This window comes from Fringilla coelebs (assembly GCF_963513975.1).
Source record: "Fringilla coelebs genome assembly, chromosome: 4".
Classification (NCBI taxonomy): Eukaryota; Metazoa; Chordata; class Aves; order Passeriformes; family Fringillidae; genus Fringilla; species Fringilla coelebs.
This window is the reverse complement of record NC_140032.1, coordinates 27,294,569-27,320,493: the sequence shown is the minus strand read 5'-3', so window position 1 is coordinate 27,320,493 and position 25,925 is coordinate 27,294,569. Positions and strand designations below refer to the sequence as shown.

The 25,925-nt window shown below is 37.2% G+C and overlaps 1 protein-coding gene across 1 annotated transcript; it reads left to right on the top strand.

The window, feature by feature from the left end:
- The first annotated feature begins 663 nt into the window (after positions 1-663).
- On the top strand, positions 664-25,925 carry CHIC2 (cysteine rich hydrophobic domain 2). Its single transcript, XM_084205226.1, has 6 exons — positions 664-954; positions 7,657-7,711; positions 7,851-8,006; positions 21,258-21,314; positions 21,481-21,540; positions 24,433-25,925. The coding sequence occupies exons 1-6, from the start codon at positions 836-838 to the stop codon at positions 24,481-24,483; spliced, it is 498 nt and encodes a 165-aa protein (XP_084061352.1). The 5' UTR covers positions 664-835; the 3' UTR covers positions 24,484-25,925.

Sequence of the window (25,925 nt, the reverse complement as noted above, 5' to 3'; positions counted from 1 at the left end):
TGGGCTCCTCAGGGCAAGAGAGACATGGAGATCCTGGGGCAGGTCCAGTGGAGGGCAGCAAAGATGAGTAAGGGTTTGCAGAGGGATTCCTCCCTCTTGTGAGGAAAGGTTGAGGGAGCTGGGCCTGTTCAGCATTGAGGAGAGATGTCTGAGAGGGGACCTAATCAGTATCTATCAGAATCTGGAGGGAGGATGTCAGAGGATGGAGTCAGGTTCTTCTCAGGTGTGCCAAGCAATAGGAAAAGGGACAACGGCCAGAAACTGATGTATAGGAAGTTCTACCGCAGTGTGGAAGGAAGAAGAACTTCATTACTGTGCAGGTGATCACACTCCAGAACAGATTGTCCAGAGAGGCTGTGGAGTCTGCATCACCGGAGATACTCAGGAACCCTCTGGACACAATCATATGCCCTGTGCTCTAGGAAGACCCTGCTCGAGCAGGGGGTTGGACCCGATGACCGCTGCGGTCGCTCGCAGTCGCTCCGTGCCCCCGGGAGCGCCGCGCTCCCGGACGCCCCCCACACCGCGGCGGCCGCCAGCCCGCCCACGGCCCGCCCCGGCCGGCGCGGCTGCGAGCGGGGCGGGGCGGGGCCGGGGCCGGATGTTGTTGTTGTTGTTCCGTCCCCGCCCCTCGCCCCCTCCCCCCGCGGAGGGTGACGGGCGCTTCCCCGCCCGGAGCCGCCGCCGCTTCAGCCGCTGCCGTGGCCCCGCTGCCGCCCGGCCCGGCCCGGCCCGGCCCCGGGGCGCCCCCGCCGGACCCTCCTGCGTGTCTCCCTGGCCGGCTCCCGTCGCGTCGCCCCGGCTCCTCTGGCTCATCGGACGCCCCGGCCCGGCCATGGCGGACTTCGATGAGATCTACGAAGAGGAGGAGGACGAGGAACGGGCGCTGGAGGAGCAGCTCCTGAAGTACTCCCCCGACCCGGTGGTGGTGCGCGGCTCTGGCCATGTCACCGTGTAAGGGCCGCGCCGGGGCCTGCGCGGCCGGGGAGGGCGGTGGAGGAGGCCCGGGCGGCGGGACGGGGGCGGCTGGGAGCGCCAAGCTCGTGGGTACAACTTGGGGCAGGTCGGGGGGTAGGCGTGGGCGGCACCGGGCCGGGGCTGCTGCCCTTCCCCTACGTCCGTGAAGCTGCTAGAGGGCTCTTGTCGGCCCCACTGGGCAGCTGGGAGCCGCCTGGAAACTCGCAGGCGGTGCAAACCACTAACTAGGCGCTGAGGAAACAAGACTGGCTTGGGCAGTGACTGGCAGAGGAATGTGAAGTATTTGTCCAAAATGATGAGCTGTCAGGAAGTAAGGTGCCTCAGTTCCTCTGTGTAACAGGTATGTGCCAGCACATGACCGGCTGGACTATTGAACATGGTTGTTTATGTGCCAGTTACCCACTCCCATTTAACTTGTGGCTGCTAATATACTTCTGAGGACTTTAACAAAGAGGAGGCATCAGTTATTCAGATAGCTATCTGTAAAATTATGTTGTGATTGGTGTCTGTTGTTTCACTGTGTTTGACATGGAAGCAACTTTGTTTTGTTTTGGTATCTGCATCTAGCAGCAAGTGACCATGAGCTCGTGTAGTACTTCTCCATAATGTAAGAGATGAGGGTATCATTCCTTCCATCAGTTTTGTCAGGCTCGCTCTGTTGAAGTGTAGTAGTTGTCAGTTACAATGTATAATGTCAGAAGCTGAAATACAAACCTGGAGACAAGGCACAGTAGTACAAACTTTTGGTTTCTTTTGTATTCAGTGTTCAGCAGAACTAGGTTTGTAGTGCAGACATAAAAGCTGAAGATACTGTGGTCTACTTCTCTGAGTCTCATAAACTCTATTGATTTTCAGATACTGACTTGACAAGTTTTTTGGCACTAGGGTATATTGTTGCCTTATTATTAGGTTGACACAAATGCTAATAGCTGGGCAGTGCAGTTAGCTGTCTAGTTAAAAATGGAAGTTATGGATAGACTGAGAGAGATTTGGAAAGTTAGAAGGACATAGATGGGGCTGGAGGCCAAGGAGGCCCTGTGAAAGAGTAAAAGCATGTAGTCAGTGTGTTCAACTTACGGCTGTTTATTGTGAACAGAAGCTGTACCAGTGATTCACAGAAAATAAGCCAGTAGCCTAGTCTGTTTCTGAAAAGCAGAGCAAAACCACAATTAAATAGTTTGCATATTAGCAAATGAAAGTACAAATAACTGAAACAGAGGCAAACACTGGTTTCTTCTTCAATACTTGAAGGTAAGTTGTGCAAGACACGATGAGGGCCCGTTAGTGGAATGTTGGGGAAGCTTGTGAAACATTGGCTGGGACTAGTAAGGGCCTTGTGGTTGAAGGACAGCTAACTTGATAATTGTTCATTAATAGTTACTAGCTCATTATTACTTTAAGATCTTCCTTAAAGTACTTGTTCTTTAGGTTTTGAATGAGAATGAAATACCAGTGGTGCCTCCAAAATGAGGCAATTGATCTTCATCTACTTTCTTTACTGTGCCAAGTGTTAACAGTAAACTACATAGCATCAGCCATTTTACCTTTGTACAGCCTATAACTTTTTTGGTCATTGATCCAGAAGCTTATTATTAAAAGTTAGATCCCTTTCAGAACATTCATTTGGTGACTATAGGAATAGGTCTAGTCCTGTGTTCATGATGAATTAGTCTTGCCACTCTAAAAGCATGTGTGCATTTTGAAGGTCTGACAAAAATGATCAGCAGTTAAGCAAATACTGGGTTGATCTCTCCCTGGCTCTGCAATTTGAAGAGTTGCTGACTGCTTCTGCTGTGTGTATTTAAACAGAAGCTCTCTTTTCATAGTCTGTTGTCATATCCTTTCTGATCTTACATAGGAGTCATAATGTTGAGTTTGAAATTTGTCAATTCCATGACTACATATTAACATCAGAAAGACATTTACCATTACTTGATTTCATCCAACAGAGAATGGAAGTGTGTGAGTCTTTTCTAAGCTGAGTAATTAAAATCAGTTAAAGGAAAGCAGTTAAATGTTATCCAAATAAAACACATGAAGTCTTTGCTTTTTGAGGATGTAGAACTTTTGCTTAGCACTAAATTTTCTCCTTAAACTCACTGTTTAAAGCCAGCAGCTGGCAATGCTAATATTTTTTTTAACATTGTTTTTTAAATATTCATTTAAACTGTTTTCACACCAGCAGAGTTTTGATAGCTTGGTAGACAGGAGTAACATCACATGCTGAAAATTTAGGTTCTCTCTTGTAATGGCAAAAATTTGAAAGCACTGTGAAAATAGAGATTCTTACAACTGAACTGAAAGTCCAAGGTGTTTTATGTTTGTTTCTGAAATCTGTATTATGGTAGGAGTAGAGGTACATGATGTGTTTGACGTGATGAAGAGAATATTTATGATAGGTGCCTGATAGTGTTTTCCAGTCTGTTTCCCAGTGATTGTTTTCCTGTTCCTCGACCAGTTGAGACATGTATCGTATGTATAGTAGACTGTATTAACTAGTAATACTGGATTTATTCTTGCAGTGCTGGAATGGTGGCGAGCCATTGGGATGTGCTGATGAATGCCTTTCTGTTCTGTTGTTACAGCACCTTATATCTTAATGCAAGATATCTTTTTGAGGGGGGGGGAAAGGACTTATAAAAGGTATATTTATCCAAGTAAGTTTCTTTATTATTAAACTAAAGTCTGCTAATGTATTTTTCAACCTGACTCTGTATCAAGGACATATGAGTGAACACAGGGCTGTGTGAGAATCATGAAGCATGTTAAGATTTGTAAAATATATATTTTTTTTTTAAGGGTTGGGAACATGTGGACCTAAAGAGTAGAGTTTAGGCAGTGAAAAAATGGTTTAGTGGCTCCATAAGAGAGGACAAGGAGCAAGAGGATTGCATGTGTCGATTTTTTTTGTTAGGGTGATCAGAGCTGCATGCATGGAAAAGGTTCCAAATTGTCTGTGTCATATACTGTAAACTTCTGTACTTTAAAGTTTCCACTTCTCACCATTTCTTGCTCCACTGTATACAAGGGCAGGAATTTATCTGTACCTTTGAAGTGGAGTAGGGTTTCAGAAATGCTTGTTCAGGTCTAGGAAGAGTAAGGAAAGTACTCATGCATGAGGTGAGCATGGATCTGTTGAAGACATGATGTAAAGTGGAAAGGCATAGAGCAAGCAGAGAAGGGTGTGTGTTGCTGGAGATGCAGTATGCAGTATTTTACTAAAGAAAGCTAATAGGACAGCTGTCTGAGAAAATGCATCTCCAAAGCATTGATTTCCAATATTTTATTTTAAGGCTTACTTTGGCTATTTTTTTGGTCAGAGCAGTTATGTATTTACATTGCACATGTAGGAGTGTTCTGTGGAGTTTCTAATACTTTAATTTCCAAGTTTCAGCTTGCAGTCAAGAGTGAAAATTCTGAGATCACATAACTACTTACAATGAATGGTATGCTTTTAATGTATGGAGTCACCCTTTTTTACTACCTGCATATGATGACAAGACTCTGACGTGTCAAGCTCAAAATTATGCTGGTAACTGTTTGAGTTAGCTTCAGCTTAGCTACCCTGCCGTGTATTAAACATTACCACAAGCCTTGAGTACAGGCTCTCAGTCTCTTTGCTTGCAACTTCAACCAAGTGTAACTTCATAGGTTTGAAGTTTCTGTGCCTCACTCTGTCTCAGTGTTTATAATTTCAGATAGCTGTAGAGCTTTTCCAGTGGGAGTTGCTTTTGTCAGGCATAACTTTTGTGAGCTTTATGAATATTTGTTTGTGTTTGGTGGAGCTGTCAACATTTGAATACTTCACAAATACTGATTTAATAAACTGATTATATAGTAAAGTGGTGTTACCTTTCGGTTTTGAGACTTGTGATGGCACCTGTGTATCTTGAGCTTGGAGTCATTCTCCAGGCTTGGCTGCTTCTAAAATGTATGTGAATCCAAGCGTTTTTTCAGACTTTGGTTTCCACTTCAACTTACTGGCAATTTTAAGTAGGGCATGACACTTAACTGATAGGGCATGACTCTGACATTTATATAACTTTTGCCTCAGCCCTTAGTTTCACTCAGCAGTTTGCAGAAAGGGTGAATGGTCCTCCTGTCATGGAGCATTCAGCAAGATTTTCAATGGTAGCGATGTTTCCAGTAAGTTAAGTTTCCTTTGTTCTATGTTGAAGTAGTAATCTTGCCATATGTGTTTCTGTGTAACAATTCTCATTTGTTATATCACCAGTTTTGAGAGACCTACACACTTGCAGAGCCACAATTCTAGCTAGAAATACAGAGATATGGTAGATAACTTCCGTGTTAGTAGGGTTTCCTGTGAGATCTTACTGCAACCTTTCAGTATGCAAAGGAGGCTTATAAGAAAGGTGGAGAAAGACTTTTTGCCTGGGCCTATGGTCACAGTACTATGGGGAATAGTTTTAAACAGAAAGAGCATAGGTTTAGTTTGGATATAAGGATGAAGGTGATGAGACACTGGAACAGGTTGCCCAGAGAAGGTGTGGATGTGCCATCATTGGAAATGTTTGATGGAACACTTGGTTCATTGGAAGTGTTGGTTGGATGCAGCTTTGAGCAGCCTGATCTAGTGACAGGGAGATAAGACTAGATGATTTTTGGTTCCTTCCAAACAAATAATTTTATATTTATATGATTCTACTGCCTGTAATCAGTGATAGGAAAATTATCTGCTTACTTTGCCTTACGGCCCTATGAAAAAGTCACCTACATCCTCAAACTACGTAGCCCAGTGTGCTGCGGCAAACTTTGGCAATGGGTATTGCTGTGTATGGATTGCATGTAAGTCTGGCTGTTCCTGGTGTCCATCTTGTACTCTCTGGCATCTGCAGCTATGTGAGTGATGTATACTTCAGCATTGTCTTTGCTTTAGTGTGTTTGTCAGGGAACTTGTGTAATCTTGCTTCAAATCTTTTGGCGCTGTTAGCATCGGTAGTGTCAAGTGGAAACAAACCCAGAACTTATCTACTTGCACTTCATTTTTAGCTGCACTTTCTCTTTTAAACCAATTTCTGACTAATTTCAGTCAGTGCTCTCTGTTGTGGGATTTGTGGATGAACCCTTACCATTGCCTTCCTGAAACTTTGCACTTTAATCCCTCTCAGCCTTCTCTTTTCCAGCTTAATGTCAGTCTTAGTCTATTGAGGCAGCTGCTTTATTCCCTTTATTATACTAGCTTTCCTTCTCTCTGCCTTTTCTAACTCCAAATCATTCATGAAATGTTGATACCAGAGCTGCACCCAGTACTGAATATGTGGGTTTCATGGAGAGTCAAAATTACATTAATCATCTCCCAGTGGTGCCCAGTATTTTATTGCTATTTCTGGTGACTGGTGCTTGCATTGAGGTGATGTTTAAGAGAATGAGTGGTGATAAAAGATCTGTCCTGTGAGCTGTACCTGTCAAACTTTAGTGGAGTGTCACATAAGCATAGTTTAGGAATCTCAAAACTCAAAATTCACCACCTTTTATATATCTACAAAGAAACTCACCTGCCACTTTTTGTCCAATGGCTTTTATGAGATTTCCACAGTAGCTTACCATATAACTGCCTATTTGATTACTTGGACAAAGTTCTCCATTGGCATGCAGATCATTCCATTCAGTGGGAAAAAGAAAAACAACTTTAAAACTCTGGGAAGTACCTAGCAGCTCGATAGCATATTGTGAAAGCAAATTATGTGTTTAAAATCTTCAGCTGTCAAGGCTCAGCTAAGCTTTTCTGCATACAATGCAGCAATGTGTGATAGGTGTTGCTGCCAATATTTCAAGTCTTGAGCAGTTTAGTGTCTGATTTTTGTTTGTAGTATCTGATAGACTGCTCTATTTAAATTCAGAATTTTTAAAATTACAACTTAAATTTTGCACTGACTGCTGTATACCAAATTAGTAGCCAGTCACATTAATGATTTTATAGTCTGTATAGTCTCTACTTGAAGTTATTGTCCAGCCCAGATGCCAGAAAATAAGCAGATTTTCTTTGAGTTTCATCTATTTGTTAACCCAACCAAACAACTGTACAGTAGAAAACATTTTTAATAGATAAGCTGACACTCTTCTGACCTTTAAATCTTATGAAAACCAGTAGATTCAATAACTCCAGCTCATTTCAAACTGCTTCACAACTTTACATTTATAGTTAGTTATTGTTTACGCCTTAATTTGTTACTTAGCACTTTATGTTTTGAAGCTTATGTATTTGTTTTCTGAAAATCAAGCTGGTGTTTATTCCATTTTTATGCTTAGAACAGTTATTTAGCACTAGATGAGCTTTTCTTCAAGGTACATCTGTACTGGTGCAGGAGAGAGGTAGTTCCAACTGTGGCCTTAAGTTGTTTCCCTTTCCCCTGAAGTACTTCACTTACCTCGTTTGCCACTATTACTTATAGGTTTTGCTGACTTTGGGGAAGAGTCAGTAATATCAAGAGAACTATAAGAAGATACTATGGGCAAGATGGTTTTCAATCTGTGTACAATGGTATATTTTTGTTTGTTAGTATAATTTTAAGAATTTCTCTTAATAACAAGTAGTGTTTTCCTGAAATTAATGCTGTTACTGATACAGACCCTGAGAGTATTATGAGGTGCTTGTAATTTGTGGCATGGATTAGGGTTATTCATAATTTTGCTACAATCTAAATTTTGTTTTTGCAGGTTTGGACTAAGTAACAAATTTGAAGCGGAATTTCCTTCATCTTTAACTGGAAAGGTGAGTATCTTTGATTAGAAGTTTGATTCAGAGTTCAGGTTTTATTACAAAAACAAGCGTTCCAAGTATAGGGTACTGTAAAAGCAAAAGTACAGTGCTGCAGTCCTAGTTTGTTTCTTCTTTTTCATTTCCCTTGTAGGTTGCACCTGAAGAATTCAAAGCCAGCATCAGTAGAGTTAACAGTTGTCTTAAGAAGAATCTTCCAGTTAATGTGCGATGGCTACTATGTGGATGCCTTTGCTGCTGCTGCACTTTAGGTTGTAGTATGTGGCCAGTTATCTGCCTCAGTAAAAGAGTAAGTTGAATTACTAATATAATTTTTGATACTTAGAATTGTACTGGTTTTGCTCTCAATTTGGTTTTCTTTTTTTTTCCCTCCTTCACCATTAAAAACTGTTGCTGGAACTTACTTAAATCACTTTTATTTTTTACATTTTGGTGTCAGTTGTCAGCTGTACTGAAAGTTACAAAAGTTACAGGAGATACCAGTCAGGACTTTGAGCTTGTAACTCAATGAGAGGTAGTATAGCTGAATGCCTCTTAGAACCATTTGTAAAGCTACTATTGTTATTGAACCAACTTTCAATATACTCTTTAATAGCTGCATCTTTTCTGTGATACCTTGAGATGAATGAGTGAATGAGTGGCAGTTTGTTTTTGAGGAGCATCTGATTAAACTATGGCCCCAAAGAAAAACATGGTTTTTTGTTAAAAGAGCAGTTTTAAAAAAGAATAGTTGATTTTTCTTTTTGAATTTTTCTTCCAAGCTTAGATGAGTAAGATGCTTTTTTTTTAACATGGAGAACTTGAAAATACTTTTGTCTATGTACACTTGGCACTTAGGGCATTGTTCACAACAGAAGCTCATTACACATGCCTGGTTTTCACCTCCTTTTCTCAGTGCAGTTAATTAGACTATCCTCCCACCTCTTCTGTCTGTGTAAAAATTGTCTTTGGCTAGTTCTATTTCACTACTTTGCAAGAAGTCTCTGTGCCTCCTCACTATTTAGTACTGTTCATCTTTCCATTTCATATCATGCCTTGTATATGTTCTCTCTTGTGTTATACCTCTTAATGCTACAACTTGTGTACAATTCGGTATATGAACATTGTCATGATTTTCTTTATCAAAATCATCATTTTTTAGACTTAATAAGTAAAGGCATTCTAAAAAAAGATTTATGGGATGAACATTGATTATAGCAAAACCAGTATGCGTTTTTGTATCATCTGACTATCTGTGTTAAGATCTTAATGCTTAGTCCCCTCAAGAGATTACTTAAGGCTAATTTTAATTGTACACAAAATGAAGTAGAAAAGCCTCCTGGTGATGTTGGAGTCTGTGGAGAAACTAACCAAAACAAAAATATTCGTGTCAGTGTGAATTATATCAAACCCTAAGTTTTTTATCTTCAAGCTGTTGCAAGCTGGTAAGTATCCTGTAGCATGATCATATATCCGTAGCCCAAAAATCTGCTAGAAGAAATTGGAATCTGGTGATTGCTTCAACAGATAAGCAGGTGACTTCATTAGCTTGCAGAGAAGACTCTTACCATTCAAGGCCTAGCACTGTAGGTAAAAACACAAGAGAAGCATCCATTTTTACTGTCCATGTTTAACTTCTAAATGTGAATGCTTCTGCTGGTATGAAGTTTGACCCAGTTTTCTCACGTACTGTGTTGTAGGAGGAAATGATAACAGGATGTAACTTGGTAGGGGCTGATGGCACAAGCTCTCATCTTCTAGACTGGGTCCTATAATCAACCTTTTATACAGTGTCAAACAGTGTCAGAAAAAATACAAAGGCTTCTAGCATCTGGAGTCAGAAAACAGTTTGAAGCTGAGGAGAGAGGTTCTGTGTGGGAACCTGGTCAAGCCACCGTTAGAGAAGGTGTGGGATAAGGTAAAATGGTAAGCTCCTTCCAAAAGGATAAATCTGGGAAAAAAAAGCCCCAACCACAGATACTTTGGTCAGAGGAGGCTGGAAGGAGGATAATGGTGTCATTGTTGCTGTAATGTAGAATGCATAATGAGAGAAGAGTCCTGGAAAGACTATGAACAGCAGGAGCATGGACACAGACTTGTCTAAGTCATCCTAGAGTGTGGCTCAGACTATCAGTAAATGTTGCATTTTTCCTGTTAAGGTTGGTACCAGAAGACATGTATGGATCTTTGCATCTTTTTCTGCACTTGGACGTCCAGCATTAGTGCAACTTAGGACTCAGCTGCCTAAACAGAGTATATCATGCCACTGTAGGTGGTGCAGTGGCACTAGACACTGATGACAGTTTGATTATTCTTCCAGAGTAAAAGTAATTTAAATCAATGTGGAGATTTCAGATCAGCATCACTTGTCCATGTCAGCAGCTTGCCAAATGAATGTTTCCTTACAGGGTTGTTTCTCAGATAGAAAACTCAGAACTTGGTGCCTGTTGGACATCTGAAGAATGTATATAGAGAATTAACTTGTGTTCTAAAAGACAAAGGGAAAGGAGGGAGTCTGCTTTCCCAAGCTCCTAACTCTTAATCCTGGAAAAAGCTGAGAAGGAACATTTTTCTGTGGTGGAGGAGTTAAGGGGGAAAACTGTGGAATATTTTTCAAGGACATGTTTGGAAATTCTAGCGTAGGAAACAAGCAGAAGAATTTTTAATGATTCTAGTCAGAGCTATTACTTTTACTTACAGAAAAATGGTGAAAAGTTACTGCCACTTGGGTTGCTTGTATAGATATTGGTGAACTTGGTCTTGGTAGATCTAGAGCAGGAAAATACGAAGTAATACAAATCTCTTTTACCTGGAATTACAGGGTTTGAACCCTGTAATAATAATCCAATCAGTATTGAATTGTATCTACAAGCTTCTGCATAAAGGAAAAATCTTAGGACTTTCCATCAGTTTATGTCAAAGTGCTGTGACAAGTGCAGGAAACTAACAGTATGTGCTTTCCTAGAAGTGTAGAAAGTAAGAGAAACTGCATTGTGAATTACCTGGAGCTGCTCAACAAAAACAGCAGTTGTAAAAAATACCTGGTTCATCTGGGTTCCAGTCTGTTATTTGCTCAGTAGATTCCAGTAGAACTGTGACAAGAAGCAAGTTCATATTCTCCCACTACCACGTTGGTTTGCTGCTAGTGCTGTGGTTTTGCTGATACATAAGACTAACGTATTTGGTGTGGGCTGCTCACATTTGACCTCTCAAACTGCTTGCGTCAGACTTTACCTGTGTCTTGGAAGAGGTTGGTGCTGATCAAATTATCTTCCATGCTTTGGCTTCTTTAGCTATCCTTTCCCTGGCTGGTCTCAGCCACAAGTATAGTCACAACAGCCAGGATTCTGTATGGATGGTGTATGGATGATGTATGCTTATTTCTTCCCTTTAATTTCTAGATACAATGAATTATTTCCCACTTGTACTCATACTGTAAAACAAGTATAACAAATGATCAATAAATAAAAGGCAGCTTCTTTTGCATTACTTTCACTTGTCTAAGAAGTGTTACCCTGAGAGCTTTGCTAGCTCAACCCTGTTCTGAGTGATTCCCAGTGAAAGGAGAGTTACTTGGAGCTGACTTGTGTTATATCCTTTGCTGCAGTGATCACGATAGACTCCCAAGACTTTACTATTAGAGAGGTTGATTTCTGAAAGCATGATGGGAGTGTTCCCATCCTGAAATTTGTGCAGATCATGTTTTAATTGCATAACAAAAATATACAAGTTTTCATATTTGCCCTTTTCTACTGAAATAGAAGACTAATAAATATGCTTTGTTGAATTGCAGATATAGTGAGCTAATAAGTGGGAGGGTTTCTCAAGGATTTTAGTAAATGAAACAACAGTTTTAATATAGAAGAGGAATTTTTCTCAGAAACGTCTGTTTTAATGAGTGAACCAGTCAACCCTGGTCTTGAATTGCTGGTATAGTTTACTGCTCTTTTTCAGAGAAGGGTTTTTTTTTAATGGTTCATGTGGACAAAATGTCAATTGCAGCTTCAGAGTTAGAATAATTTTCTTAGTGGTTCTCTACATTCTGTATTTTTACTGCCTTTCATTGACTTTTAAAGCTCTAACATGAGAAAGTTATCACAAATCTAAGTACAAATTGTGTAATTATTGAAAGTTTGTGTATAATGGGAATACATGCTTCTTTTCATGTAGTGAAAAATAAGGTAGTGTTTTGTCCCCTTAAATCAGCAGGTGCTTCAAACTAGGAATTAATTAAGCAACAAATGTTTATAAGTTGAATTGTTAATTACATAATTTTAATGTGTTTCCATGCAGTGAAAGCTTTCCCTTCACTGAATTTTTCTTTTCAGTGCTGGTTTTGGAGTCTTTGTTGTTTCCTTTCTCTGTTTGCACTGAGATATTTGGAAGAAGCCTTCTACTCTTGAGCAGTAAAATAAGTGTTTTATTTGATTCAGTATCTTATTGCTTCTCTCCTTTTATGTGGTCTTGATTCTATTTTAATGAATAAAAGCTTCAAGAAAGTTGCAGGAAGTACAGTCCCTCATTTGCAGATCTAGATCATAAATGATCTTAAGCAGTTTTACTCGTAGAATTCACCGTCTTTTCTGGGACAAATTCCAGGTTGTACAAATGAACATTTAGTCTTTAAGTTGTTGTTATTTAAATAAAAAGAATGGCATAGTGAATTATAATTCAAAAAGCACTGCAGGCTGAGGTGCCCATTTGAAGCCACTTTTTCAAATGAATTGGCACTTATTTTCACTATTAACTAAATGCTGTAGTTCCTGATGGGTAAATAGGATATATAATTTCAACAGAAACAGTAACAATGAAAGCTATGATAGCATTGCAGTACTGCTAGATTTCTTAAAAGCTGGTATTGCACAAGTAAATTGCATGTTTCAAATGCTTCATGGGCAGTCTCTTAAAATGAATAGAATTAGATATTTAACCGTGTGATCTGGACTAATACTTTCAAGAGTGATTTGTTTGTTTGTGAATTTACACAAAGCTGATGAATGCTGCTTGAGCCTCATCATTAGTTGTCACTTTCATAGCAGTTCACATCTTCAGAGTGCTGTATAAACATAGCTAATTACAACTTCCAAAGTATAAATTAAATATGTGGTGGAGGAACTGGAATGAATTTTCTTAAATTTTATAGTCTTGTTTGTCAGTGGATGATACTAATGTTAGACCACATTAGATCAGTTTATTGAATTTATCAATACATTACATTTATTATCAAAACTGAAGAAAATGTATGTTTTTCTCCTATGCCCATCTGCCAGGGACTTTGGACTGGTGGTACTCTTAATGGCATAATGCTTTTCTGAGGAGTTCCACAAGGCAATTACTTAAGACAAAAGGTGCCTTGTTTTTGAAGTGTTTAGACAGTTTATATTATAGTTCAATTTAGAAGAATCTTTAAAATTGTAATGCATTTATTATGGTTATCCAAAACAGAACACATAGAATTTCTGTGTTGGCTCTAGTCAACTTAATATAACTTTTTTTTTAAGTGGAACTTGTATGTATCAAATATGCATTCTTGACCATTGTTTTCAAATGTATTTGGAGGGGTTTTTTTTTAAGTATTAACTATGAAAGGAAGCTTCAAAAAATCATAAGATTCAGGCCTGGTATATTTTGCTTTAGATGTTATTCACTATAATTTTTGTCAGAAGAGTCACTAAGTTATTCATATGCTCAAGCAGCTCAACTTGTAGAACAAATAAATGTAAAATCATCATGTTTATACCTGTATGTTTTTTTTTTCTATATCTGAAATCAGATTTCATTTCCTTCTCAGCAACCTACAAAAGCTTACCAGATATTTAATGTGCTTTCCTAAAGGTTATAATAGAGATCTGGTGCACAATGGAGTGTGGGAGCAGCTAGTTTTACCATGTCTTTTAATTTGCAGACTTGCTTGGTGGAGGACAGGGCAATAAGATTGGCATGAAGCATACTTACAGATAAAAGGAGATCACAGAATACTAGTTTGGTTCTTTATGGATCGAATACAAACCTTTTAGTAGTTCAAAAATATGTATTCTGAAGTTAAATTTGTGATTTTGTTTTTTCTTGATTTTATATAAATCCTAAATATAGAGTATCTCTGGGATGTATCGTGAATATTCTAAATGGTATTTAAAATTTAATTGCACTTGTAATTAGAATTATGTCTCTGAACATTTTAATATTAATCAAAACAATCTGGGTATAATTAACATTTCTGTATTATAGCCTCTTCTATGTTATGATGGTTAAGGATGGCTAAGGTATATAAAGAGATCGTGCCGGTACTTGGGTTTAGTGTTGCTTTTGATATTGCTTTTCCTGTCCATGTTGATGTGTTCCTGAAACTGCAAGCATGAGTTGGGTGAAATTTGCATAGAGCTATTTTGAAAGAGCATGCTAAAATGGTCTAGTTAGTTGTAAGATTTGGAAACCAGTTTAGAAAGGAACATTTTTAGGGTTCTGTCTTTAGCAACTTAAAGATAATCCCAAATAAGGAACATATGCAAACACTGTTGAGCAAAGAAGTAGAACACAAAATTACCTGAAATTTATATGATAAAATTAAACTAAGTAGAAAGCACTTGACAGAGCAATAACTTGTTGGGTTGTTACTGTAAAACAGAAAACCAGAATGGAGTTCTGGCAAATGAGAAGTAGTGACACACTTCTGTGCCTCTCCTCTAGATTTTTTTCTCAAAGTACCCTAGGTCTGGAAAGTATTCACTTTTACACTTTATTAAAACAAATCACAGTAAAATGTTATTTATGTTGAAGTGTAGCATTCTCAATAACTCAAGCACTATATATAAAGAAAGTTATTTAATGAAGAAAACAGTAGTTCATGATCCATTACTGCTGATACAACAGTTGGGAGGATGAGGGGGGCAGTTCTACAAAGTAGAAGAGTGAAGGAGTTAATAAATCTTGTACCATACCAAACACATGTAAAGTGTGAAGTTACCAGGTACTTCTAATTTTGTAGCTTCTAAAAATATTTTTTGCTGAATTTTGGAATAAATGACTGAATCTAGAACAATAGTGATAATGGGAAATACTAAGTTGCCAGATTTATTTTTTTCTAAATTGGTAAAGTAGCTACAGGATCAGCCAGTGTTTTTCTGATTCAGCCTCAGATGTACAAAGGACTGTAGGAGCTGTCCCTTTAAAAGGGATCATTCTCTTCAGCATGCAGACTGGTGAAGTGATGGATTTTACAGTCTTCTATGGAGTTTTGTCAAGTCGTGCTGCCTTTCAGTCTTTCTGGCCATGAGGCTTCCCTCCCATTCTTGGCCACTGTCCTTAGTCACTACTAACAGCAGGAATCTAAGGATTCCTATGTACTAAACCTGGGAATGTTTCTAGGACTTGGTGCTTTATAATTTGTATTTTTAGGAGGGTCCCTGGCAGGCTCTGGGTCTGTATTGTGTAACAATTCATAGGCATTATCAGAATGCTTCAGGCACTATGAGTGGTTTGGAGGTTACGAAAACTTACTGATAGAGATGTAAGCTGTTCCCTGCCAGCTGGCTTGAAATGAATGGGAGTGTTTCTGGGCACAGTTTCATTTCTTAATAGAGATGTAACCAGAGATCCTTTAGCTTCTCAGCCTACATTGGCCTTGAACTATTTTCTGTGGCATACTCCTGGATATTTTGGAAATAAATGACAGGGACCAAAATTAACATCTCTCTAACCTTAAAAGAGGAGATGGAGGTGGAATTTTCATTCATGTTCAGTGTAAAATTTCCCACAGAGAATGACACCTGATGAGTTACTTGGTGGAGATTTGATCCCATTTTCATCCTGTTACAGCCAATTCCATTTTACATGTTCATTTTCTGTGGCCTTTTCGGTGGGAATGTCCTTCAGCAGGAGGTGGATGCTTTAGATTGTCATGGCTAGATTTGAATAATTTCCTTGGTGGGATCAGAGCTTCATGGGTTTTGTTGCGTTATGATGACAGAATCAGAGCTAGAATTTAATCCTAGAATGAACGAATTACATTTACAAGCAAATCTTTATTTAAAAGTTCAAGTAACAGCATGAAGTGTAGTCATGATGCTTCATGGATCAGTTGAACACCTGTCTGCCTGTGAAATGTATTTTTCACCACATTTTAAGACCTTCTTAAGGGAAGTGTGTTATTTTTGCCAACGTCAAGACTATTTCTGCTACAAGGCTTCTCCATATTATGAAACTTTCGCAAATGGATGCCTCTAGTCAATGTTACTTCCTTACTGAAAGTAGCTAGCATCACTTAGTTGGTGACTTAGCTCTTGTAGGACAGCTAAAATATCCAGTGGCTAAAATATCAGTTAGCATATTGAATCTTTAGGATTTTGTGTATTTGAGAGGTAACTTACAGAAGACTTGAATCAGCTCCTAGGAACTTTCTTTGATAGTTTCTCTCTGCTGAATGTTTCTACTGCAAACCAAAATGCCTTTGGAAAATACTTGTTCAGTATCTGTCAGTTAGTACGTTGGTGATAATTCAATATCCTCTTCATTTTACTCCTGGGTAATATACATAGGCTGTATGTTTCTGCACACCTTCTCTATCCTGCACATGTTTAATGGCTTTACTGCTTTCTTATACACTCCAGGAATTTGACAATCAAGGCAACAAGGGTAACTGAGGAATCATCTTGAGTTTAGATATTAAAAACTGTTACCTGCAGTAGTGTGAAATAACACTGAGCTTCTCTTTATATCAGCAAATAGTTTGGTGGAAGAGACCTTTCCAGAAAGTAATTGGTGTGATTTGGTTCACTAAATTTTAAGTTTGTGATGTACCAACCCACAGTTGAGACCTGTACAAATGAGTTAGTTTATGGATCCTGTGAGACCATATCCTCAGGGCTGTCTTCCACAATGTGAAGTTTCATGAAGTCAACTCTATGTCATCAGTTCTCCTGCTCCAGAATTCTATTGATTGTATTTCTCCCTGTGTGATGTGGAGTTTTGATCTGTGCTTTAGGCTGACTCACCTTCTGCACAAAGTAATCGATCTAGTAAGGCAAATGCAGCAATAGCAATCTTGTTGGACAAGACAGTTTTTCAAGATCCTGTAAAAAGCACCAGACTGCTGCATTTATTTCCAGATATTCTTCATTCTGTTTAGTATAGATTTCACTTGCTTACTTGCATGGATGCTGAAGGGGCTTCTGGGATGAGGACTCCCAGAGTCTAAATAAGAAATATCCTAGCTACTAATAGGAGAAGTTATTAAAGATCTCCACCTATGTAGTAGAACAGACACCTTTTCAAACTACTGTGCACTAAAGAAGATAGTCCAGGATGTCAGGATCTGAAATCAACTCAGGTTTCACCTTTGTGATTTTCTCCCTTCACAAATGGAGAATTCCTTAGCAACATGGCAGTCTTACCAATTTGCAGTTTATATTGGTTTACTTGAGATATAGTCTCAAAGATGAGAACATTCTCAGCACAGATGTACATCATTCAGTTAAGTGTGTTTTGTGTACAGCTTTGGCATTTTTGTGGTACCAGTATGGGGCTCAAAATTGGCTTGGGGGATGTTCTGGCATGTTGAAATTGAGCATATGTGACTCAGTTATCATCTAACTTTCTATTTCACCATTTGTAGTGATAGCTAAATTATTTGGATATAAATTTTGTAGTCAGAATTAATAGAAATTCCTGCTTCTGCAATTTCTCTCTTTGAGTGAGTGTAATATGGTGATACTATAGTTCCAACCTCTGTCAGGATCCATTGACTTTTTTCTGTGGTGTATAATACAAATTCTGGCCATTCGAGAAGCTAACAAAAGTCTGCCTAGTGTTATCTCTTTGTGTTTTGAAATTTAAGAATAAGGTATATTTGTTCAGGGTGATATTCAAAACCAATAATACTTGATTGTGGTAAAGTTTTGTATGAAGGAGTTTGAAAATCTCATGCTATTTATTGGGCTAATAGGGCACAAAATATACATATGTATGTTTTCAGATGAGAAGTCAAAGATCAAATGCACATAGAGAGTCTTTGGTTTTTCCCAAACAACTACAAATACAATTGTTGGTGGAGGATCATGTTGTTGCTATCCATGTTGTTTTCCCACATAATAAAGACAAAGGGAGGTTCTCAAATTAGCACCATTTTGGGAGTCATGTAAGATCCTTTTGTTTAATATTGTACTAGTCATTCACTGATTTACAGCAGGACTTGAGGGGCCCTTGGCCCATTTGCTAGTGCAGTTTAGTGCAGTGTGCGTGTTCCTGGCCATGCACTGCCAGAGGGGTCCTGTTGCTGCACAGCCTTCCTGTCCATATCATAATTCCATCTGGAGTTGACTGGATAGACACTGCAAAGGCGTAACAGAAATGTCTTGCAGTTAGTAATATATTCAGTGCTATCCTTGTTTTTGCATGGAAAGTTCATATTTAGGCTTAGATTTTTTTTTCTTCCATGTTTGAGGGAAAAACTTTATTTTACTGAATCAGGAGTGATAAGCATTAGTGAACATGTACTCTGTGCTAGAGTTTTTTGGGAGTCTGGTTCTTCATAAGACACTGTTAGAGATTAATATCTTAAAGAATCAGTTATTTTGCAAAAATATTTCATTAAGCATTGCATCTAGATAGTCAAAGAGGTCTGATTCACAAAATTCTGTGGATAGCATTGAGGACTCTGATTTTTTTCGTAAAATATATTACAAAGTTTATTTTCTTATCCTTGGTATGCTGAAAAGTGTACTTGAATTGCAGGTTTTTTCTTTGCTTAAATATTGGACTGGGTTCTAAGAAAAAAAAATGAAAAGCTGGATAGTATTAAATCTTCCTAATAAGCAAGTCTCTCTTCCACTTAATTTGTGCTTTTGTTGTGGCTAACAAATAATTTGCTGTATGGGTTTTTCTGTACACCATTGATAGAATATACAAGCTTGTCATCCTAGTGTGCTGGAAATGCTACACTCAAATCAAGTGTTCCTTTCTGGTTTTGTATATCCTCACCTGCTCCTCACTGTAAATCATTGAGATGTCAAGAGCAGTGATTAATTAAGCTGCACGTGCAAGTGCTTTTTTTCACCTGTCAAGTAGGAAGAAAACTTACTATAGTGAATTGTGTGATGCTGTTTAATGAATTTCTTTTTTATTCCAAGCTCTGAGGTTTGCAGAAATATTTTACGGTCTAATTTTCATTAACATTTCTGTATTAGTGATATGGTGTGTTTGGGAGCAATGACTATTCCAGATTATACTATAGGAAGGGTAAGTAATATTTAAGGCCCTGGGAAGATAAAGAATCATGGTCTCGAGTCTGCATGTATTTTTATCTCATGCTAGTCAAATGACTTTAAGCTGTCTTCTTGTTTGAATAAACCAATTAATAGTAGCTATCAATTTCTTATTTATATTTATGTATTGTAATATAGATGTAATTTTATTGGAATTTGAAAAGCTTGCATGTTTTTCACAGTCTTTAGGGCAAACAATGAAATTAAATTGTATAGTGATCTTAATCTATTATTAAAAGGTCCTGGAAAGGAAGATTACAAGGTAGATTCAGGTTTTGAATCAGTTTTGCCATTGGTTTAGCAGCGGGTGGGCAGGCAGATGCCTGCTCAGAGTAGAACCTATTGCCATTTTTCACCATTGATAGAGTAGCCTTTCAGAGTCAATGAGCTCTGTCAATGTGAGCTTGTCAAGGCTACAACTTCATAGACCTGAGAGGCGGTTTGAGAGGTCAGCCCTTTTCAGGTTTGCTGTGATGCAAATGAACTTTAATGCTTAAACAACTATTGGAATTTTTATGTCTGCTCCTTGTTCTTTTTTCTTCACAAAGTCATTGACGAGACATTCAGTGCTTTTTAAATTGGAAGTTGCATTGTGCTAAAGACCTAGTACAGATTTACGGAGGGCTGAAAGCAGTTAGATCATGTTCTTTTCATGGTGCGATTAGAATCAAATCGATTTCCCTACAGCCTTCAGCATTCAGATGGCAATTTTAACAAAGCTTGGGGGCTAGACAAGGGACAAAACGACTGAACTGAATGTTAATTACACTCTGCAGCCTTATTTTCTTTTGATTTGGAGCTGACTGGCAACTAAATTAACAAAAGTGTGACCATAACTGCTGCCCTATTTTCATTTAAAAGGAGAGCAGACTCTAAAAGGCTATCTTTACAAAGAAACAAGTGAGGTCTACTGATTATTGTTAAAGGGCACTGTCTTTAAAAACATAATAATAAGAATAACCCCAAAAATACTCAATTTCCAATTGATGTGATAAATTAGTCACTGGTATGTCCACCTTTTGATAATTCCTTGGCTTGTGATTTTAAAATAAAACATAATAAAAAAATTGCTGTTATGAATACTGATAGCAATGATCTAATTTTTAATCATGTGACCACAGTACATGCTTAGCTGGGTTTCCCCACAACTGCTTCAGTATTGAACTAGAGGATGTTTGAAAACCAAGATGTTAATATTTGTGGGGAAATGAGCAATTTGTTGTCTAATTTTTATTTTACTCAGACATTTTTGTTTCTCATGACAGCATTTAGTTTGGTTTGTTAAGGTCCATTTACTGTATTAGTATTTTGTAGCAAAAACAGCAAGATGCTTTCTCATCCTTTCCCCTGACCCCTCTCCGCCTTGTGAGGAAGCTGCAGCTGCACTAAGTTGTATTTGATCCTTGTCATTGCTCCGTCCTTTTGCACCTGCAGTTCTGTTGGTCTCATCTTAACACCTGGCACCATGAATTATCCTCTTTTTATTCACTGTCTGTAGCAAATCCCTTTTAGAGCTAAGCAATATATATTCTGGCAGTCAAATGACCATAAATGTCAGTATGTATTTCCCAAATGTAAATATGACTGAATAATTATATTCAAAATACTGTGAAACTTTGCAGCACAGAATGTCCTTTAATTTAGCATGCGTAATCTTAAAATGCTGTGCAGAACAGCTTTCAGGATTCTCTATCTGAAATGTCAAGTGTCGATGACGCAGGCCATAAACCTTTCCTTTAGAATCCTAAATATTGGGTTTGCTCTCTATACAGATCACAAACTTAGTAATGCTTATTTGCAGAATTCACTGTAACTTTCTGCATTTGTTTTTTCACTCTCTAAAATCTGGATGTAAATGTAACAAAAATTCCTCATTAGAGTATTGTGTATTTGCACTTGACCTACAGCACTGCAAAATAGTTTGCAACGTTTGTGAGTTTATATGCTGACTTTAGAAGCAGTACATTTAGATCACTGATCCTGGGAGAGCAGTGTTCCTGCTTTTTACACTTAGATCACTTTGCAATTTCTGTGATTTTAAAGTTAAAACTGCCATAAGAACTAGAGAGCATACATATCAATAGTTTTTGTTCCAAAGTGATTGAAGGTACTTACTCAGCTATCACAAAAAGTTGTTTCTGTTCAAGATACTGTTTAATACCAGACAAGTTTTGATCGTACTACAGACCACCTTGTACTCAGTCACTGTCCTGTACCTCTCTCCTTTTCACACAAAAGCAGCTGCAAAACAAAGTTTTTCTAAAACCAGTCAAGAGTAAAATTCTTTCTCATTTGTCTTCCAGACACGAAGATCGATTGAGAAGTTATTAGAATGGGAAAACAATAGGTTATACCACAAGGTGAGTGCTGCAGGGAGCAGCTTCGTACTGTTGGAGTTTGAATTGCACAGTATGGAAACAGATGCTTTTGTTGAACGAAAAATATGAAAGGTGAACAAATGGGCTAGTCTGTGTGCTGCAATAAAATACAGCTCATTTTTCTTCTTTTTCTTTCCTCCTTGTCTAGCTGTGCTTGCATTGGAGACTAAGCAAAAGGAAATGTGAAACGAATAACATGATGGAATATGTAAGTTAAAGGGCTGTTTTGTGAGTTTCTCTATTAAATGATCATTTATTTTGCTTCTGATCTTATTCTTTTCATGATTATTAATCAGTAAAGGTGTCAGGAGCTTAATCGCCTGAGTGCAAGGATTTTCTACGGTTCACAGATGCATGGTTTCATGTGCAGGACTGATTTATAAAGTTATGAATGACTTGAAAACAACGCTTCACTGTGTTCTGAAAAATAATAAATTAATTGCCAAGATAAAATAGCTTGAACATGTGCTGATGGAGTGTGAAATTTTAGATGCTGTATAAAGAATAACCACAACTTTGGTTACGCAGCAAGTCAGATATGGCTATTTTATATAATGCTAATCAAGTCCAAAAGTATGGAAGAAGACCTTTCAACTAAGCTGTTGGAGCTTAAGAAACCTTTAGCTCCTTTTTTAGATTTTAACCTTTAAACCTTTTTTAGATTTTAACTGCCCCTTACCTCAACTATCTTGAAAGTATCTTTATCTCCAATTGGTGTCACTAAAATATTTTTAAGTCAGTCTCTGGAGTTTTAATCTACTTTAGTCTTTGGCTGAGACTCCAAAAACCCGTCTTAGAAATATACAGTGAGAAGTTACGTGGTTTAAAATGAATGATGTCCTGTGTAAGATTTCAGTTTGTTTAGCTTGCAACTTTTTCTTTTTGGTCCTGTTCTTATTTCCATTTTCAATATAACTTGGAAGAACATAGGATAGGATGAAATTATTCTGATAAAATGTAAACAACATTAGAATTTCCATAATTTCTTTTAATGCTTTAGTAGTTACTAAAGGCTGTAGGAAGGTTAGCGTTTTAAAAATAAAGATTAGCTTTGGAGAAATATCTACTGCATTAGGTCTAACTTATCTGTGATCTTCCATTACACAGCACTTTGTCTGTTCTATAAAATAACAAATCTATAATATCTATAAAAATTTTTAATGTGATTCAAAATTCAAAATTATATTATCTTTATCTTTTAGTCCTCTCCTTTTCCCTGTCCCTCCACTAGATCTTATCTCTTGCTTGAGATAAAAGGTCTTCAAAAAGCATTTTTTACAGAATGGCTCTGTTCAGTTCACTGAATAAGTACTTTGTTGTAAAATTTATTCTACTGAATCTTTTAGGTTAGATATATGGGTGTGACTGAAAATGGAATAAATCAAATTTCAGAAAATAGACCTAAGCTTTGCCCAAAGGAAATGTTTGTATTTTGCTGAAAACTTTATTTTTCTGCAGGAAACATTGTCAAATTCAGTGTTCTGCAGATTCAATTGGAAAAAACATATTGTGAGTTTGTAAATACTATGGCCCACCAACATTTACAGATGAATATTCATTCTCTCAAATATAACTTCAAATCAGTTGACCCTGCTTACTATAATAATATATGCATGGGCATATAGTTTCACAGGATAAAGGTCCAAGATTTTATTTTCAATTTGTGAAATGTCGGGTGTTATCTTTGGGTATATTAATGAGAAAATTTTTACAAAACCTCAGAGTGACATTTTCTCGCTTTCAGTGAACTGATTTGCTGGTGTCTTTAAAAACTGCCTCTAATATGATTGTGATTTAAATTTAAATAATAGATGCCTATCCTGAACTTTTGCTAAATAGATGATTAAAATTAGACTCTTGTACCCAAAACTTGGTACTTGTCCAAACTGAGGTTTGAAATCCACTGTAGTAGATGATAAATTAAATAAATAATTAATTGAATTAAGAAAGACAAGATAGTATTTTACCTTTGGCATAAAAACAGTGGTTTAGCTTTACTTCTTGCTCCCTTTTTGAAAACTTGCCAGAAAATCAGAAGCCCTGGTATCTCTACAGAATCCAGTGGTTGACTCAGGTCAGTGATCAGTGGATTTTGAGCAGTTTGCATTACTTCTGAAGATCTCAAAAATAAACCTGTCTACCTAATGTCAGGATTTGTAATTCCAAAAGTACTTGCCTTAGAAATAAGATTGGAGACTTTTATATTCTGAGGCTTCATTAGTTTGCAGAGATAGAAGTCTTTATTTTCTAAGCAGCTAAGTTGTAGTCTCCTTTACAATTACAAACATTGAGAAATAATTTTTAACTTTTTAAACAGGTGAGTTTCCCTTACAAGTAAATAAAATCCTTATTTATGTACCAGATGCATTTATTTGTTTATAAATCAGATCATGCTTCTGTGTTATGACTGTCTCCAAAGAAAGAACGTGCACAAGTCAACATTTTCTTCAAGCTTCCTATTTAAAGATTTGGATTGCGTTCTGGAGTGGACCCTATAGTGTACTTAGCTGAGAAAAATGCAGTTTAAATTTGAATTGAGACCATAAGAACAAAACTATCAGTCAAGTTCTTGTTAACTACTTGAACATTTGTAGATATGGGAGCTTTGCAAAAGTTGATACGCTTTTTTATACGGGTATTGAACTATAAACATGATTTAGAATCCTGTATTAAGTGGCAACAATTCTGAAGTAAGTGAAATTGCAATTGAAAATTAACTTTTCATGCATTGTGCATTCAGGAGGTTTGTTAGTTTATTTTTTTAAAGAGTGCATTTATCTCTTTTGTAATTTTTTCCCAATAAATACTGCATAATAATTTTTTAACATAATTAGCTTACTTCAGTTTATGTGTTTCATATCAGTAGGCAAACTTTTCCAGTTGAATTTTATTCCATGAGTATTGGTTTTCAACCCCAAACCAATTATCATACATGACTTTTCTGATGGTCTCCTACCTGAGACAGATGCCATGATTTTTGTTTTTCATCACAACTTGCTATACTAAAAAAAAAAACCAAACCCAAACCCATGTGAATTATAATTGTGATAGATAATAGGATTGCTGCCATCTTTAATACATATGTTTTCTTTTTATACAGGTCATCCTTATAGAATTTTTACCAAAGACACCGATTTTTCGACCGGATTAGCATTCAATTTATTTATAGAGACTTATTCAAGTATGTTGTCTTTCCAATGGTGCCTTGCTTGGTGCTCTCCTGGTAGTGACATAACTTTGGTTCTACAGAATCTTGTGGTGGTTTAATTTGGTTTTTGTTTGTTTGTTTTGGGTTTTCATGTTTGTTTGTTTTGGTTTATTTTTTGTTGGTTAGTTGTTTTTTGTGTTTTTTTTTAAAATAAGAGTATGTTCTAAGTGTATTTGGTCAAACTCTGCAAAGTAATTTCATACAAATGTTAATTACTACTTAAGTTATTTTTACTTTTGCTACTTCTGTTTATTAATGTATCTTGATTTTCAAAGGAGTCTTTTATATGTGTGCGCGCGCGTGTGTACATATATATATTATATAAATACACAGCTGAAAATAATATACAAGTGAACAGGTATTTTTTTATCCCTATATGATACAACTGGTTGACTGTACCTTGCGTAAATTCCTTCAGTCATTCTGAAGTTGCTTAAGTTCCTTCTAAGATATTTGGAAGCTTCTGTCAGTGACTAGTCAATTGTAAATACTTTTATTTCTTTTTGGGATATTGACTAGTCTCTTCCAGCAAAAGAAGGAGACAAAGTTCTTTTTGAAACTGTGATTTTTGGAATCCAGATATTGTTAGTAGAAATCTCTATGCTTTTCATGAAGAAGTCCTGTCAACTGGTTCTGAAAAAGTTTGGCTTTAAAAAATTTAAAAAAATAAGGCAGTCAAGTGGAATTATTATGCTCAGACTAGAAGAATCACCGATAGCATTGCATGCATCTGGTTAGTAGAACTCAAGATCACAAAAGTATATTGTTATTGCATTTTATAATGTAGCTGTTTTAATTCAGTCAATTGCCATGTGCCAGCTTTATTCATACTGTTTACCAGATCTTGTACACAGGGTGCAGAAGGACTTGTTTTAGTAAAACTTAATTGCCCAAGAAAACCTTTCATGGTTGTTTTTGTTTATTTTAAGGCCACATACGCAGGAAAAAAGTTATTGAATTCTTGAGCAGTGCAGTTCCATATGCAAATACCATGTATTAAAGTAATCAAAGCAGGGTGCACTGGGCAACAGTGTATGTTTAAATGTGTTAGGCAGTTATTTATTGCACCCTTTCTTTTGCTCATTTTGGTTTACAAAGTTTATTTTCTGCACAAGTGTAAGACTTTTTTTTTTAACTGGATATATGATGTATGCTTGGGTCAGGCCAGTTGTATTTAGTTTCTTCTGATTATACTTTAGTTTTTACATATCTTCACACATAGCTTTTGGGGTTTTTTACTTGCAACTCTCATAACTGTAAAATTTACTTAGGTGTCTAAAATTACTGTACACAAAATTGATGTAAGTTAAGAACATGTTCCTTGTACAGTTGTGTTAGCAAGCAATAATGTGAATATATTAAAAATACAGATATACTCTGCTTAA

Bases quoted from the DNA above. Each gene is read 5' to 3' on its own strand.
- CHIC2 (XM_084205226.1), top strand. From the start codon at position 836: ATGGCGGACTTCGATGAGATCTACGAAGAGGAGGAGGACGAGGAACGG. The intron at 955-7,656 runs GTAAGGGCCGCG...TTGTTTTTGCAG, and splicing joins GGCTCTGGCCATGTCACCGT to GTTTGGACTAAGTAACAAAT. The intron at 21,541-24,432 runs GTAAGTTAAAGG...CTTTTTATACAG, and splicing joins CGAATAACATGATGGAATAT to GTCATCCTTATAGAATTTTT.